Genomic DNA, 18,687 nt, shown 5'->3' on the forward strand with positions numbered 1-18,687 from the left:
TAAAATTGTTTATTTTATGTATTAGCCTGTTTATTTCGCCTATATGCTAGATATTATAAGTGTTAGAATATATCATGATTCGGCAAAATCTTATTCAGTTAATAGAACAGATTTGAATGAAATTTTATATTCATAAAGTTGAATAACGGAATAAAATTTGAAGTATTTTAAAAAATTAAGTTGTTAGCAGTGTTCAAAAGTGTTAAAATCTGATTCTCTGAAAAGAAACATAAAATATTACGACAAGAGACGCTTTTAAAATCCTAACTATCCGAATATTTTGTCCGTCAGTACATAATCAAGTTCCTTCACCTATCCAGTTCCGTAAAAGCAATAGCGTGGACATTTTTATATGTCCGCTCTGTGATTTATAACTTGTTTTTAGGGTTCCACGTGGCAAATGATTACCCATTTTGTATTCAGATTCGTATCTAATAGTATCACTTATTCTCTATACATATGATAAGTTACTTAGAGAGGAACAGGCCTTAGTACAATTTGACTTCGACTATCGCGTAGTTGTTTAGGTCGCCACGTCGTATTGCGTCGCGACGCCGTGCGTTCGATTTCCACATGGAACAATTATTTGTGCGATCTGCAAATACTTTGTGTCCGTTGTTTGCGTGTTTGTAAAAGTCCCCGCGACACAAGAGCAGTTCTTAGTACTCCCGTACTAAGAATTGCTCTTGTGGCGCAGGGACTTTTAAAGCAGACAAATAAAAATAAATTTGATCTGTTTAACACAGCGGTCACATTATAGTAGAAAATGTAGTAGAACGTGATGCGACACTACAACCAGACGGACAAGAAAATTAAAACAGGTCGTCTTCTCTATTGTGTTTATTTCCTACGGAACCTTAGTATTTTTTCCCGTCAGTCGTGAATATTCGCATGGAGGTTGACACCAATCTAACCTCTCACGGTACAAGCACAAGTATACAAGTATATAGTATACTCATATACTGAGAATGACTGACCATTCCATTTGCTTACTGTATATTTTATGTTCCGCTTTGTACTACAATTTTATAAGTTTCTAGCGGTTCCCTTAATAGACCCTTCATTTATTGATAGCTTAGCCTTGGTTGCAATACGTATAAAAGTTGTTTATACGAAAAATAACTGTTTGTTAGTCTATTACTGATAATTGCTGAGCTGTTTATGAAGAGATTCTGCAATATGGTAGAATTCTATATTGACCTAGACTTTTCTAAAAAATGCTGATCGTCAAGTAATTAAGGATATCGAAAGGCTATCTGAAGCGTTTATTTCATAAATTAATGTCTACTTAAGAATAAATTAACAACTTAATTAAGATTCAATTATTTATTTACTAATTAACGACTTCCTACTTTCTTTCTTTATCTTAAAAATACGCACTTTCTTTTCTTTGGAATTTGAGTTTCAAGAAAAATAAGATTACTAAAATACCTACATATGTCGTACCCTTTTAAAACATTATCGTAATTTTGACTTTACGTAGTTTCAACAAAAAAGTAGACTTATTACCTACATACCTTCATGAAGTTGATAGGTAGTCAATCAAACATAGTAAACTATAATATAAATATTAAAGTCAGTCACAGACTGCTATAATTGCCGCTAAACCACTTGAAAATTTTCTCTACATCTTAGAGATTTTTTTATAGGATTCGCTTTCAAAAATTTGCAGGTCTCAACAGCGAAGTCTATTGGGTTTCAATTCCCAATTGGTGGATCGGTCTTCCTAGTTTCCCCTGCACAGCGTCTACTGAGTTTCTAGCGCGGCAATTGTATTGAAGTAGCTTGGCAACACATATCTTCTGTTGACCCCATATGAAAATTGCCGTTAATCTAAGGTCACACTTTAAAACATCTAAATATCCATAAATACATTCCGCTAATGTGTTTTTCGCAACACAAAGGGGCCTAAATGGAGAAAATATACTTTGAGATCGTTATACACAAACCTATAAAGGAAATGAATGCTTTAGAAAGGCATTACCACAAGCAAATAATGAAATATATAAGAGAAATATGTACTTTTCCTGCATCAAAATCTACAATCATCTTCCAAACAGTATTAGGCAATTAAATCTATTGTGTTTCAAGAAAGCCCTGAAAAATATATTACTTAACCATTGCTTCTATAACCTCAACGAGTTCTATGAGACAAATATAACATGAGTATACTACTAATAAAAATGTATAAACACGATTGATATTGTATTGTTACTTGATAGATAACATTAGATTAAGAGTGCATAGGATAAGTTTACACCTAAAAAATTATAATTATAAGCTATTGCATGCCTTATGAGGTAAATTGTGCTGTACTTCCTACTTATAAGATCACATTTATTGTATTACCACAATTTTAGCAATAAAGACATTTGAATTTGAATTTGAATTAGGAAACGATAATGTGGCCGTTTTATTGTTTTTGCGGCATTCCTAACATTTTTAAATAGTAAGCCGGTATATGGTAATGTGCAAATAACATCAATTTACTTATAAAAACGCTAATCTGGCACTTTTAGAAGATTTTTCGTGGCGCAGTGGTTAAGGTCGCCACGCCGATACCAATGCGTCGGCAGGTTGTGGGTTCGATTCCCACTTGGAACAATTATTATTTATTCCAATCTAACTGGCTTCAAATTAGAGCGTCTGTAAATTATTCAAAGCTGTATTTTTTTTTTGTTAGCTTACATTACCAAATAACTTCATAATCTTCCCGTATGCAAAGTCCTAACCTAATACTTAATGTCTATTAGAAAGAGAAAACAAAGCCTATTACTAGTATACAATAATTAACCATTTAAGTGCAAGCCAGTGATTAAGCAACGGGTATCTGGAGCCAGTAAACAACTTGCAACTAAATATAGCAGCGATATTATAGAGAAAGTGATTCGGTTTCAATGTAATGGCGATAGGATAAACGTATACTGGGATGGGCGGCGTATTTCAGTAGTGAAGATTACCTGCGAAGGAGTTTCTTTTCATTTTATTGTATGATTAATGTCAAATCTAGTGTAAAAGCAACCCGAAAGGCCTGTCCATGGCTTAAAGATTGTTATCTTAATAGACAATAACTGGGACCGACTTTCTACATGCTCGCCAAAGCACGGAGACGCTAAACTCAAATAACACTATGCGGTCACCCATGTATAAAGTAGTGGCGCTAAGGGTTGCTTAACACACAGATGGGCCGTTACCGACAGGTGAGCGCAACTGGCTATAAGTGTCAAGGAAGGATGATGAGGCAGTTATATGAAAAAAAATTCTTCAGTTCACAAACTACTGTCTCTCACACATATTTTACTCTTTCTTCGCAATTTGTTTACCTAAATCCATATGCAAATATATCCCACGTCTAGACGCTGACGTCATCTTGCTCGTAGGTAAGTTTTGCGCCAGCATATGCAGTGTATATGTTACTGTAACAGCCCGAACTGTGGCAAATCCTAAGATTTTCCGGTAAAACCTAAGATTTACCAACTCTCATTGGTAAAAGTCCGAACAAGCCAGAGTTTAAAAACTATGTTACGATATATAAAAAAATCCTCCTTCATAACTATGTTTATAACTATTTCACGGTATAATTATATACTGTGACATAGTTATAAAGAAAGAGTTTTGGGCAAAGCGACATGGGTAGGTTAGGTTAGAAGGCTAAGGTGGGAGCGAGCGAAGCGAAGCTCCTACCTTAGCCTTCGTGGTTATTTTTTTTTAACCACCCAGAAGGAGGAGCCCCGCGAAGCGGGGCTCCGGCCACATCTCAACATCATCAAGTGAATACAGGTAAAAGTTCGAAATAAAAGAATTGTTCGGACTTTTACCATTGCGAGTTGGTAAATCTTAGGTTATACCGGAAAATCTAAGGATTTACCACCGTTTGGGCTTTTACAGTAACATATACACCAGCATATGCATGCGCGTAACCCGTCTGTGTGCGTATAGCCTAATAGTTATTGATGGCTTGCCACGGGAAATGACTATTACATTAATTACTAAGTTTCTATGATAAGAACTTTTGTATAACGAGTATTTCTCTATTTCTTTGTCAAACATTTCCTTGAGATGGAAATATTTCCTGTATCAATTATGTATTGTATTTTGCATTGTCTCTTATAATTAGGTTTTTACGTGTATTCATTGATTTATACTACTAGTTATATTTTTGCTATCATGGGAATGTTGTACGGAAAGTGTTACTTCCACTGCATTTCAATATATTAGTTTAGCTAAATACGACCTTATGGCTTTACACATAAGGAACACACCACTAAAACACAATTGATTTGAAAGTTACTGAAAAGTCTTTTTCCGAAAGAATGCCAATAATTGGATGAAGAATCCATCTTACTAAGGTAAATATTAAGATTTTTTAATGGATATCTGTTACTCAGCCACGCCAAAACTACTGAACGGATTTTGATGAAACTTAGCAGTATTATAACTTACCTATGTACCAGAGAAGCACGGGTTATAGAATTATTTTATTGTATTAGTATTTCACATGTATACGTGCCCGGAGGTTCATCTACCGGTCGGTGGATAAAGTAACTTAACGGGTAAAGTAAAACTACCACAACTTTATATCCATATCTTTGTTCAAGGCAAAATAATAAAGATAAGAAATGTATTGACGACCCTACAGATAAAAATCACATTCACTTTGCATAATGGCACTTGAGTCACAGTTCTAACTCCATTATATTAGGCGTTTTTCTATATTAAGTCAAATTTTTCGGCCAACTGCTGATTTTATAACAACATACGTACTTAACGCATACTGTAGCTAGATTCTCTACTACTATTGACTACCGATAACCGTCTAGCTATCAAGAAATTTTACGCAAATCTTATCAGCGCCTCTACCGGGCTCCGTAAGAACTATTTTGGCAGTACATTTTGAATGTCAAACTCTCGATACCCGACAGTACCTACTCTAAAAAATTGCGCTACGGATGCACAGAGAACTGGAGAAATATATTTATTCCAAACTTCTTTTGTTTCTTTCAAATTCGTTCTCTCTGCCTCAGTGACGCAGTGGTTTAGGGCACCACGCTGCTGCCATTGCGTCGGGAGGTAGTGGGTTCGATTCCCACACGGGACAAGTGTTTGTTGACAAATTTTGGATCTGGTTGTACTTTGTGTCCGTTGCTTGTATGTTTGTAAAAGTCCCCGAGACACAAGAGAAATTCTTAATGCGGAAGTTGTCTTTAAAAAAAAATCACACACGCTACGCAGTAATTATTTAAATAAAATCAAACTAGAGTAAACAGAACACCCAATTAGTGTAAAAGTGTACACACGCCGATGTTTCTATCCAGCTGTCGGAAACGAAGCCTTTCTCGAAGTTATTTAACGGATTTTGAAGTTTGAATAGCCGCCTCCCCAATTACTAGGACAATTGGATAACTACTGCCACTCCTTAACAATGGCTCTCATTGCGATGTTTTGTTTTATATTCTCGCTTTATTTTGTATGAGTATGAATACAATAGGGTTATAGTATAATGAAAAGGTTTAGGGAGAATGTAGTTGTGACTTTTTAGCACTTCGCTTTTAATAACGAATTCATTGGCTTTTTTTTTTTAAGGAAAAGTAATCGATATTATGGAGTATTGAGAGTTCGTCATTTAAAATGTACTACAAAAATAGTTCCTAAGGCGCTGATCAGATTTTCATGCAAAGTTTAACGATAGCTAGCCGGTTGTCGGTAGTCGATGGTGTTGAGAAACGCGCTACAGCTTATAACGGCTTATTATGTTACTAGCTGACCCGCGCAACTTCGCTTGCGTTACATAAGCGTTAAAAATTTTCCCCGTTTTTGTAACATTTTTCACTGGTACTCTGCTCCTATTGGTAGTAGCGCGATGATATATAGCCTATAACCTTCCTCGATAAATGGACTATCTAACACTGAAAGAATTTTTCAAATCGGACCAGTAGTTCCTGAGATTAGCGCGTTCAAACAAACAAACAAACAAACAAACAAACAAACTCTTCAGCTTTATAATATTAGTATAGATTCTCTGCCCAATAATTTTTATTTCCTGATTTTAGTATGAAAACATTCATTTGAATGGTATATTTGTATTTCATAAAAAAAATGGAAAATGCCGTCATTCTATGCCTATATTTTTGAACTGTAGAACTGCTATTCACTTAAGACGACATTGTAAAGACTGCAATGTTAACCCATTACAATAATGCATTCGTTACTTCACAAGGTTTGTACCCACTACCCATAACCACAATGAGCCAAATCACTCAATCATGGGACCAGAAGCGGCGACCAATTCCAAATAATGCCCCCAGCATCACTCCCGACGATCATAACTGTGCCTAAGTATCAACTAGACCAAAGGCTTTAAACCCATAATGGGCTAAGATGAGAGCTTAAAGTAATTCCAGCCTCGGCTTCCCATAGTTTCGTAATAGGCGCCGGTAGATGGCACTTTTCTTAATCTTTGCAATCGCTTCATCGATGATGTAAATTGGTTAATTAAAATTCATGCTTTATATTTTAATGCCAGTAATCTTCTTGTAGGTAAGTCTATTCCTGTTATAAATGCTGTTAGATAAATTGCTAAATCGATTTTCATGAATATGTCATGTAACTCACTATGCTAACTAGCTTCTATCTAGCTAGTTAGCTTATTTGTCATTTTGTGAAAATAGATTTAAAATATCACTTAAATATTACTTACCTTACACAAATTTGTCGATTTGAATCCTTAGATTTATTAAAAGTTAATTAAGTTTTTATATCTCCTCTTTTCTATAAAAATATGTTAAAACACTCAATATTTTTTCGTCAGTACGAAAAAATAAACAGCTCGTTTACTAGATTTTATACAAATTTCAGCAAGTGATAAAGTTTCTATGACTCATACTCGAAGATGTATTGACATCAACAGTTTCCTCTCGTTCAATTATCCTACGCGATCGACCTACACTCGGCTTTACGAAACATATCGATTTTAAAGACCTAAAGCCGATATCAAATTACTGTTAAATTTATTATATCGCCATTAAACATTCGATTAAATTTCTTTAAGGATAATAAAGGGGAAGACGAATGATAGTATAATAAGACTAGCGGGCAACTCCGGCTTCGTCCAGGTTACATCGGCCTCAGAAAATTTTAGGTTCACAAAAATCTTTCCCTTCCTTCTCTTCTTTATCTACTTATTTTTGACAACTGTATAAAAATCTCAGTAAATTTCAAAAATTTCGGGAACAGACGTAAGAGAGTCAAAGTAAAACTTGTATTCATACGAGTATTGTGTCATTTTAAATACATGCTGCTAGCAGCGAGTTCACGTCAGCGTACCTCGTTGCTATGGCAACGGCTTACATTCCAGAAAAATCTAAAGTCGCTTTAACCATTGCGACACAACCTTATACTCTAATCCATCAATAAAACGACCATTTTATATATTCAGTTTAATTTTATATCTTTAAACATTTAGATATTGATCTCCACGCAATAAACAAACGGTACGACCAATAAATACAATTCGTAATCCACCTATGACCTCAGCAACATAGCATTTCCCACACTTATAACAATAATTCAAAGCTTATATAAGTACTAAACCATTTATCTAAGCATTCAATATTTGACATATTTACATAAGCCGTCGTAAAATATTAAATTACGTCGTTACGGCCCCTCCATTGCTTTTATGTTCTGCATAATGAGATAATGTGGATTCCTGTTATTTTTAATGTGACGGTCGACTCGTCAGGTTTTCACGGAGTTATTTCGTGTATTAAGTGTGCCTTTACTAATGTACTTTAAGCGATAAGAGTTAAATTGGATGCGGGGAAATATTGACACTTTTGTTGACAGTAGTTGCTGTTTCGTACCCGAGATTGTAGCAATTATGTATAAGGAAATAAAGTAAGAATTCTCGAAAACGGTATTAATATCTTCAAAATATTTGACTGCATACTTTGAGAGCGTAGTGTATTTACTGAAATTGTTACTGAATCGTTATTACAAGGTGTGATCAGGGTACGTGGTAAATAACAACAGCCAGCGTAATTTGGTCGGTTTCGGAGCTCTTTGACAGTCAAACAGTAGTCAGAAGCTTAAAAGTCTGATAACCAGTCTTACCGAGGGGTGTCGTTTTTTAACCCAGGTTACTGGGTTATGGAGGTCCGATAGGCTGTCGCTCCATGTAATATAATAGTATTCAGCTGTATCCGGTAAGACTGGAAGCCGACTCCTACATAGTTCGAAGAAAAGCTAGACTGATGATGTCGAATCGGAGTTCGAATCAGGACAACAGATAATATGTGATTATTTTTATCTCCTTTGCTCAGTTTACTTGTTTACAAAGTACCCCTAAATCATTATTTTAGATGCAGCTGGATTGAAAATGACTTTCAACACGCATCGAAATGATTTGCAGTAAGATCTTATCTTTATTTACCGCAAGAAACATTGACAAATAGAGCATCTTTCACACCAATTAAGAATCTAATTAAAAATCTATGTAGAGCATCATTGCGATCTCTAATGACGTCGCAGTCCTCCTTTCTTGTTATACCTAACAAGGCTGATTAAGCGTTGCAATAAACAACTAATTGCAGTACAAGTTCTATTGCCATAGAGCAAGACATACGTACTTATTAGAAGCCATCAATCCTCGAGTTTTGCATTCAGATCAACCGTATAATACCGGCATTACAAGAGAATTAATTTTCTTGCAGCAGCGATGAAATACGCCCGTGGTGCAAGAAAATTGATGATTTGATAAGTTGTTTAAAACATTTCAATTATTCATTTTTATCGCGCCAAAGGGATAGTGGAGTAGGTGTCTGTGTGTGGCATCGTAGCTCCTAAACGATCCATTATAATGCGGTTTCTAATTTTGTGTGTTGTCCAATAACAAATTAAAAGATAAGGTAATTGTTTGTCAAAATTAGTTTAAAAACATAAAAATGACAAGAAAAACTTTATAACATTGAAAAATCTGAATTTAAACTAAACACTATTGTCTAATTTATAACTAGTTAAATTTAAAACAAAGATATTTTAAAATAAAACAAAAATCAAACAAAACATAAAAATTATAAATATGGTATGCCAAAGCCCTGTAAGGTAAAACATACAATTATCGGCATTAACCGATCAACCTGGCATTATTTAATTAGTATAATTTCCAGCCATTAAGGGATTAATGTGAAACCATTTATAAGTGCTACTGGTTAACGCTTGATATTAATGTGTTATACGATAATTGCTTTAATACAAACTAGTTTAGTGAAAATGTGTAAGAAAGTTCCGCTCTGATATAAAAAATCATGATGTCTTGCGTATTTTTCTAGAATTTAATTTATAAAGTACATTTAACTAGTACGTGAGCAAAGTTATTTAAACCAAGCAGCTTTTGTTTAGTATATTTAAGCGATGGTTCTTCTAAATGTTTAGTTTAATTATATTATTTCAATACCTCCTAAGTATACTGAGTCATCTAACAAATTTAGGTATTAATTATCCATGATCTGAATGTTAGTGTATTTTTAAGTGCGATCCGCAAATAATTGTTTCAAGTTTGTACTTACTTTGTGTCTACAATTCTTAATGCGGGAGATGCCTTAAAAAAAGCACATTGTTAGTAGTTCAATAACTCAATCTCGTAATAAACCGTTGCCGTGAACAGTTCGCTTCACCCTACATTTCGCTGGTATCATTTCGCAAATCACGGCGGATCGTTTTCGTGGGAACGAGCCGGGGATACGATCTCTCAGTATTGATTAGACGATAGATTTATCTTTGTATTGTTGCCATCTGATAGTAGGACTCACGAATATCGACGACTGATGTACTCTCTCTGTTTGTTGTTCAAACACAGTAATGCTATTTGAGTTCTGATAATCAGTCCGTGGAAAGGTCAAACTGATATACTTAGAAAATTTCATAGAAAAGATTCGTTACTAACCTTCTCCATCCTACTGGACAATTTTGTTTTGAAATGAGAGAGACCTTAGGCCCTGAGTCAATATAATCAATCTGCATGAGTATCAAATATCTCACTAAAAAAATGGTGTCCCTGAAATTTGTGGTTACTATTCGGTACATTGCTGCTTTGACGTATCGTGTTAATCACTGTAACCTAAAGGAGAAAACAATGTACAGTAATCAAGAACGTCAATCAAGAACAAATTGAAGGCTTCTAGCATTCATAACACGGTTTTTAATATTCATAAAATTAATGTATGTTTTAATTAGCTCGCAAATAACAAGTAGCGCTAATTCGCTCCCCGTCTGTCGGGCACTGTGTTGCCAACGCAATTAATCACCACACAATAAGCTTTAAAAATAAATTAAAAAGGATACAAACTCAACCCTCTGCCGCGGGAGGCAACAGGTTTTCCCACTATCTATCTTCTTTCCAATGCAAATGACTAAATTCTTGGACCAAAATTGCAGGCATTAAACCAGTCTTGTAAATATACATTGTAGTAATTTGAATACCCACATTGTTTAATTTAGCGCCGGCTTCCCACGTCCTTGAATTGTTACAAAATTTTTGATATTTCGGCTCCATTGTGCGAGCACATTATTCATATGTTTGGAAGTCAAAACTCGTCTGAAATACAAAACAGCTGATGCGTCATATTTCCTAAAATTGAGACCGCCTGCCTGTGCCGGTTACTTTTTTCTTTTGCGAACATTCAGGAGTCCAGTCTTTGTACCGTGATAGATATCTACGTTGTATAGGTCCTTGTGGAACTTACCAGAATTTGGTTGCAGAATGCTACATATATCTGCTCAATGCCTGATAATAAGAAGTTAGTTAATACCCTTGGTCATCTTATTACGTCGTGTATGGTCTAACAATAAAAATGCTATAAATGGGACCAGACAGAAAAAGCAAAGGATTTAAATATCCAAAATGTAAAGTTACATATGTTCGATAATATATTTCAATAACAAAAAAATATACAATTTATTGGCGTCCTCTCTGCAGGCTACTTCCTTTAACAAAACCTAATATTTAAAATGTCAAATAGTGAACGTTTCAATCAGTGACTTAAGTCGTTTTTGCATGTTGCGACCACAAAACCGGCTTAGCTGATTGATACTGACAAATTAGCTTTCCCTAGCATACGCGAGCTACAGAGCCACTATTCGTTGACATAAATTCTCGCTCCACATTTCAAATTGAAAGAGCTATTGGAATTTAAAAGGTTTAATTGATTTTGAGGCGAGCCCGCTGCTAATGACAATCATTATTTTTATATGTTTTAACGATTGCCTGCGGTAATTTTTAAAAGATTGTCTTTGGGCATACTGCTGCTTCACAAATATGATATGTATATGGATTTGAAGACCTTCCAGGTCCATTAACATAATTATATTGATTGAATAACCCACTTAAACAGCACATTAGCTGATTTTCTCTATCAACGATCTACAAGCCATCCGAAAATTATTTTACTTTATTTAACCTTAGTAACGTCTGTCATTTAAATTGGCAACAACGCATTTAGGCCAGTGTATGGAAACGCTACCTCAAATGCTTTAAAGCGGCTTTTCAATTTATAAAAACATCCTTTGCTTTCTTTACTAATTATTTACCGAGGCCAACTGGCTACGAGCACCTCTTAACGAGCCTGCAAAACATAATTACACCCGACACTACGTTTCTAAGCACTCGGTAAGAAATCAATGTGAGTGCTTCGCTTTCTTCTGTCAAACGTTGAAGGAAAAAGTAGTTTTCCCGCTGTGGAATGTAATCTATCGTAATCCGAATGTATCACGGTAATTTTTATGTACTTATACGGGGGTATATTTATTTTTAACTAGCTCTTGACTTCGTCCACATGGATAATTTTAAGGCTTAAACAGATTTAAGGCTTGTAACATATTAGTTTCTATTCTCGTGGGATTTCCGTTATAAAAATGTCCTTTGCCAACTCTCGGGACTAAAACTGACTGAAAAAAATTTCATCTATATGAATACAGTAGTTTAGGCTAAGCATGAAGAGAAGACAGATTGAGTAACTTTAGCATCTACAATATTTGGTATGAATTTTGAAAATCGTAAGCATAGTATCGTATAGATTAGCAAAATAGGCCCTTATCTGCCAAACGCCAAAAAACGCCGTTAAAAGTTAATGTTATTTTTATTCGTGCCGTTATTATATAACCGTTTTCTGATGGCGAAATTGTAATCTTTTGATGTTTTTCGAATAAAAATCAGAAGACACAGGTTCGGAGGCAAGTCGGTTTTTGGTAGACAACACATTTTTCAAACAAATCTTGTCACACTTTTAAGTATTTTGTAGAGATACTGTTGAAAATTTTATAGAAGTCGGTTAGCGCAAGATCTAAGGAGTGCTATGAATGGTGTAGAACTTCCTATAGCATTTCCACAAGCACTTTTGCAGATAACCTAAAGATTAACAACGTACGACCTCATACTGCGCAAACCGTACTTAAACCATTGTATATAAAAGATAAACTATAATTAACCTTTTATGAACTGATAAATCGTACTACTTATATAATAAACTGTTTAGAGACATGTCCAATCAAAAATGTTATATTATGTCATACTTTTACAACCTTTCAAGGAAATAATAACGCTTTTCCAACTACAGTACAAATAATTCTTAGTCACAAATCTTTTATAATCGCCTCTATATACCAAGACCCTTAACTCCTTACAAGCAAAAGAAAATCAGCTCTATTTTTTAGACATTAAAGTTTAAAGTTATCTCGATAAAAGATTATTGTGAATTGGTTGTTATTACGTTTTGTCCATATTTAGAGTTGGTATATATTTAATATTTATACGTTCAATTTACTAGTAAAGGAGACCTAGTTACGGTGCTATATTTTAAAGGGTTAATACTCTCTTGCGCAAGTGTAGTACCTAATAAAGTTCGGTAAGTTTAGATTTTCAGATTGTGGAGTAAAATGGATATATTTAATGGGTATTATCGTTGTTTATTACGGGTTCGCGTGGTCCCGACTTTGAAAGATACGGCTAGTGGATATATGGTTAGATATTGATAATAAATTGTTGATTTGATCAGCTAGTTGGGTTATAATTGGGATAAAGTATAGTTTTTTTTTTTTTTTTTTTTTTTTCCGGTTCCGGTGCTCGAAGCGTAAACATTGTTGTAGTACAGATCCTCCAACTTATTGTGATTAAAAATCATTTACGAACTGTTGGACACGATAAATAGTTGAAAACACAATCTTAACGTGTAGTGGACTTGTGTAAATATTAACTAACAGTGCAATTAAAGTGAATGTGAGAAAAAGTAAAACTGATTATAAAAACCAACGATTACCGAAGTGAGGTTAGAAATTGATTGTGACATTAGTAGACACTGTCAACTGTCAAGTCAACTTGACAGGATCGATATCATTCGTTCATTGCGTCGGTGTTGCCAACACGAAAAATTTCTACCGCTGCGATTCATTTTACGCAAAAATTAAAACTTAAACATGGAAGATCAATTCGAAATCTTGTTTGAGAAAATGAAAATTGAAATGCAGAAACAGACGCTTGAACTGAAGGAATCTATAACTAATTCAGTCATGGAAAAAATGGATGAAAAAATAAAGCCTATTATAGCAGAAAATAAAGATTTAAAGGAAAAAGTAATAAGCCTTGAGAAAGAGATAGAATATATGAAAAGAGATAAGAAGAAAAACAACATTATTATTTTTGGATTACAAGAGGAAGAAGAATCAACGACAGGATTAATAGAAGTGGTGAAGAACATATTTAATAAAGACTTAAATATAAATATTGGGGATTTTGAAATAAATCAAATTTTTCGCATCGGCAAGAAAAGCCCAGGCAGAAAACCGAGACCGGTTTTGCTCTCTCTTGTCAATTCATGGAAGAAAACTGAGATACTGAGAGTTCGGAAAAATCTGAAAGACATATATATAACAGAAGACTATTCTAAAGAAGTATTGGAGAAGAGGAAAATGTTACAAACAAAATTGAAAGAGGAAAGGATAAAAGGGAATTTTGCATATCTCAGGTACGATAAGCTCGTAGTAAAGGAAAATAATGCAAGTAACGAAAAAAGAAAAAGGGGAGAAGCTTATTCACCGGGTGATAACACACAAACTAAAAAACAGCAAGTCTGGACGCCATCACATACAAATAGGCGCAACGCCTTTGATGTGATGAGAGGCAGATCCAACTCTCTCTCGTGCCCCAAGGCGGATAATAGGCAATAACAATTAACTATCGGCAACCGGGAAACAAAACAACACAAAAATATAGAAAACCAAACATACAGAAACTACCAACCTCCCCCAAGCCGACTGGTCCTCGTGGGGGAAAATGACCACGACCCTCTAAAGATAAACAACCAGAAAAAGAAACGTAACGATAACGATATATATATCGCCACTTTAAACTGTCGATCACTAGGAACCACTGAAAAACTACAAGAATTGGAATTAGCATTGGATGAAATAAAATGGGACATAATTGGTCTTAGCGAAGTGAGAAGATTAGGGGAAAGAATTGAAGACCATGGTAAATACATACTTTACCATATTGGGGAGACGCCTGGATTGTACGGTGTCGGCTTCATGATCAAAAGAAACCTCGCCAAAAACATACAGGAACTAAGAGGGATTTCAGAACGGATCGCATTACTCAACATTCTATTACCTGTAGATGGTGAAGAAGACCGAATATGGTCAATAATCCAGGCGTATTCGCCAACTGAATCCAATAGAAGAGAAGACATATCAAAAATTGAAAAATTCTACGCAGACCTACAATTAACTGCTGCAAATGAATCAAAAAACCTAATAGTTATGGGAGATTTTAATGGACAAATTGGCACACAGAAAACGGGAGAAGAATATACCGTAGGAAATCACGGATGGGGCAATAGAAGTAAAAACGGCTCACGATTGGTGTCCTTTGCTATTGAAAATAAATTAAGCATTATAAACAGTTTTTACAAAAAGAAACCATCAAAGAAATGGACATGGATATCTCCTAATGGCCGGCATAAAAACGAGATCGACTATGTTATGTCTAACAACTTAAAAGTTTTTGAAGACCTGTCTATCTTAAGAAATTTTAATTTTAACACAGATCATAGATTGGTTAGAGCTAAACTATCAGGGACACGTGTTAAAAGACCAAGACAATTTCACAATAATATGAGAGCCATCGAGTGTATTGGCAACACTGATTTACTTCTAAATAACCTTGAGACATCTTTACAAGGAAGGGAAAAAGAATGTATATCGACTCAAGAAAAATACACCCGATTGCTCAAACAACTAAAATCACAAACTAAAAAAGCAAATATGACCAGTAAGACAGCGATATCATTTAGAAGTAAGCAATTATTACAAGAACGGAAAGAACTTATACAACAAAGAAAACATAGCAACAATAATAATGTCCAAAAAATTGCAGAATTAAGCAAAAAGATAAGCGAACAACTAAGAAAAGAACGGAAAGCAAAAAGGTTTGCAACACTAAAGAAACATATAGAAAAAACAGGCGGAATAAAGAAGGCCCTAAAAGAAATGAGTTACAAAAAGGATTGGATTCCAAATATGAAAAATAAGAACAGGGGAAAGACCAGCAAAAGACCAGAAATTCTACAAATTGCTACAGAATACTACCAAAATTTATACCAAAGCCGTAAAGGTGACCAAGTAATAAAAGAATATAATTCGGCAGATACGGACGAGATAAACACAATCCTTAAGGAGGAAACCATAAAATCAATTGAAACACAAAAACTAGATAAAGCACCTGGATCAGATTTGGTCACAAATGAACTGTTAAAAATAACGTTACCAGTGATAGCACCAAGACTAACAGATCTATTCAATGAAATCCTTGAAACGGAAACCATCCCAGAAGACTGGACTAAATCGACCATCATACTGCTACATAAGAAAGGAGACAAAGGCGATATAGGAAACTACAGGCCGATCAGTTTAATGTCCAATATTTATAAAATATTTTCTAAAATCATTCTACAAAGAATCACTAATATACTAGATGAAAACCAACCAAAGGAACAAGCTGGTTTTCGTAGTAATTTTTCGACCATAGATCACATACACACTCTAAGACAAATATTACAGAAATATAGAGAATATAATAAAACGTATTACATTGGGTTTGTGGACTTTAATAAAGCGTTCGATACATTGGAGCATGAGTATATATGGGACGCTCTAGAAAGGCAAAGGGTGCCAGCAAAATATATAAGAATAATTAAAAATGTTTATACAGCAAGCACTGCACAAGTTAAACTTGAATCTACGGGCAACGAGTTTCCTATTGAAAGAGGTGTGCGTCAAGGAGATCCTATATCGCCTAAATTATTTTCGGCGGTGCTTGAGATGATCTTTAGGAATCTAAACTGGACTAAAAACGGCCTCAACATAAATGGCGTGAATCTCAACCATCTACGCTTCGCAGATGATTTGGTTTTGTTCTCAGAAGACGCCGAAACGCTGGGACTAATGTTGCAGCAACTATCTGATGAAAGCGCCAAGGCCGGTCTGACAATGAACCTAACTAAAACTAAAATTATGACGAACGCCCAGCAAACAGTAAACAACGAACAAATAACAGTAAATAACGAACAAATAGAATATGTGAAGGAGTATATATATCTGGGCCAACTTATATCTACAGATAATTGCATGGAAAAAGAAATAGAACGAAGAATAATGAATACCTGGAAACGGTTTTGGTCTCTGAAAGAGATAATGAAGGATAAAGATATGCCAATGTCAGCAAAAAAGAAAGTGTACGAAATATGCATTATGCCATGTTTACTTTACGGGTGCCAGACATGGGCATTAACAGAACTACAAGAACATAAAATAAAAGTCTGTCAAAATTCAATTGAAAGAAGTATATTAGGTATAAAAAGAAGAGATAGAGTAAAACTGCAGGAAATTAAAATGAAAACGAAATTTAAAAATGTACACACGACTTACCGACAGCTTAAATGGCGTTGGACTGGGCATATGCTAAGGGAAAATAGAGACAAATGGACAAAGATAGTGACAGAATGGTATCCAAGGGGAAACAAAAGAAATCGAGGCAGACAAACAATAAGATGGGAAGATGATATCCGGAAAATAGCTGGTCCAGTATGGACTCGTTTAGCTAGAGACAGAGATGCGTGGAAATCTTTAGAGGAGGCCTATGTCAACAGACAAGCTGTTCCACAGAAACACCAGTTGCCGATAGATAACAACCAAGTTAGTTAGAAAGAATGTTTAATTTTAGGAAGTAGGCATGTCAAGAATATTTTAATGTTTATTTGTTAAGAAACAGCAATAAAGGCTATTTTATTTTATTTTATTTTATAGTTTTTGCCATTACTATTGCTGGTATACAGTTGGCTATTAGAAAATACGTTTCGTAATGGTGGAAGACCTTTCTTAACGTTTTCCTTTAATTATAATGTTCTGTGACCAATTCTCAATTCATACTGTATGAGGGAATGTGTAAGAAGACTTTATCTACTTTTTCTAATATTAAAATTGAATAAGAATTGTTCAATGTTCATGTCAAACTGTTTCTATGTCTACAGAATTACGTTAACCTAAATTATAATGTTTTGTTTTACTGTCACAAAATACTAGAGTTGTAGAGTGATAATAATTTTATCTTTTTTATAAAAAAGTCTTCCGTTACTATGTTAATTAAGGCATTATTTATAAGTTTAAGAAACCATTTTTAGTAGACGATAGCTATCATAGAGCAACCACTGATAACTTCTCAAAAACGAATATGAATCTCCTCAAGAATGCTATTAGACATCAGTAATACAAACTTATTAACAAATTCACGACGACTCACAAGACAAAATAGACATTCAATAGCTTCAAATATGCCAAGAAGTATTTAAACAGCTAATTTATGCCTTTAGAATACAACAAACCATGAAAGTCCAAGCAAAATATCTTACTTGGAACTCGAAACTAAAACTAGCATCATGCAAATGAGGCTCACCTATTCACGGGACCCCTTTTTCCTCACAGATTTGATGTAGAATATGTTCTTCCACATTTTCATAAGTGCAATCCTTTCATAGCACTACATATCAATCACATTATCACTACACTAGGTGCACTTAACAAGAACTTAATTAAACCAACTTCAGTAACACGTTTCAACTCGGACGACAATATTCTCACTCCACAACAACTCTTGATTCGTACACACAAACACTTTTGTTACTTTTTCCACACAATTATCAATAGTTTTACTAAATATGTCAAAATAATTTGACGTGTTAAGTTATAAAGGGTTTCAATAAAGCGTATGATGACCCTAAAAGTTGCTTTACAACTGAGTGTTGAATGCAAAGCACACGGTTTCTCCTGCGCCCGCGCCGCTCGGTATGCGGGCTTGTATGTGTGCGTGTGTGTGTGTACACAGCGACACGCACACACTCACGCGCAGGCTGCACGGTTTTTGTCGATGTCCACGGGGCAAGTAACCTTAGGAGTGTGCTGTTGTAACTCGCTATGTGCTTATGGTATTTTTATGGTTCTACTAAATATGGAAGGATTTAGGAAGTAATTTGACTACCGTAAATAGATTTCCAATTAATGTTTCTAAGGTTGAGTGTTGAGAAATGTGTTGATAATAAAAAGCTGAAGTTGCTGAGGCTTCGATAACTTCATTCAAAAGCTCAT

At 34.8% G+C, this 18,687-nt stretch overlaps 2 protein-coding genes across 2 annotated transcripts in view; one reads left to right on the forward strand and one right to left on the reverse strand.

The window, feature by feature from the left end:
* The window catches only part of LOC142982288 (uncharacterized), a 78,433-nt gene extending 60,042 nt beyond the window's left edge, over positions 1 to 18,391 (reverse strand). The window contains exon 1 of the mRNA XM_076128713.1: positions 17,999 to 18,391. The gene's annotated coding sequence lies outside the window, so the exon portion shown is untranslated. The remainder of the gene's footprint in view (positions 1 to 17,998) is intronic.
* Positions 13,089 to 14,217, forward strand: LOC142982154 (uncharacterized). Its single transcript, XM_076128512.1, has one exon. The coding sequence runs from the start codon at positions 13,468 to 13,470 to the stop codon at positions 14,215 to 14,217; it is 750 nt and encodes a 249-aa protein (XP_075984627.1). The 5' UTR covers positions 13,089 to 13,467.
* Positions 18,392 to 18,687: the final 296 nt, after the last annotated feature.

The sequence above is a fragment of the Anticarsia gemmatalis genome, chromosome 21, assembly GCF_050436995.1.
Source record: "Anticarsia gemmatalis isolate Benzon Research Colony breed Stoneville strain chromosome 21, ilAntGemm2 primary, whole genome shotgun sequence".
In the NCBI taxonomy this organism is placed as follows: Eukaryota; Metazoa; Arthropoda; class Insecta; order Lepidoptera; family Erebidae; genus Anticarsia; species Anticarsia gemmatalis.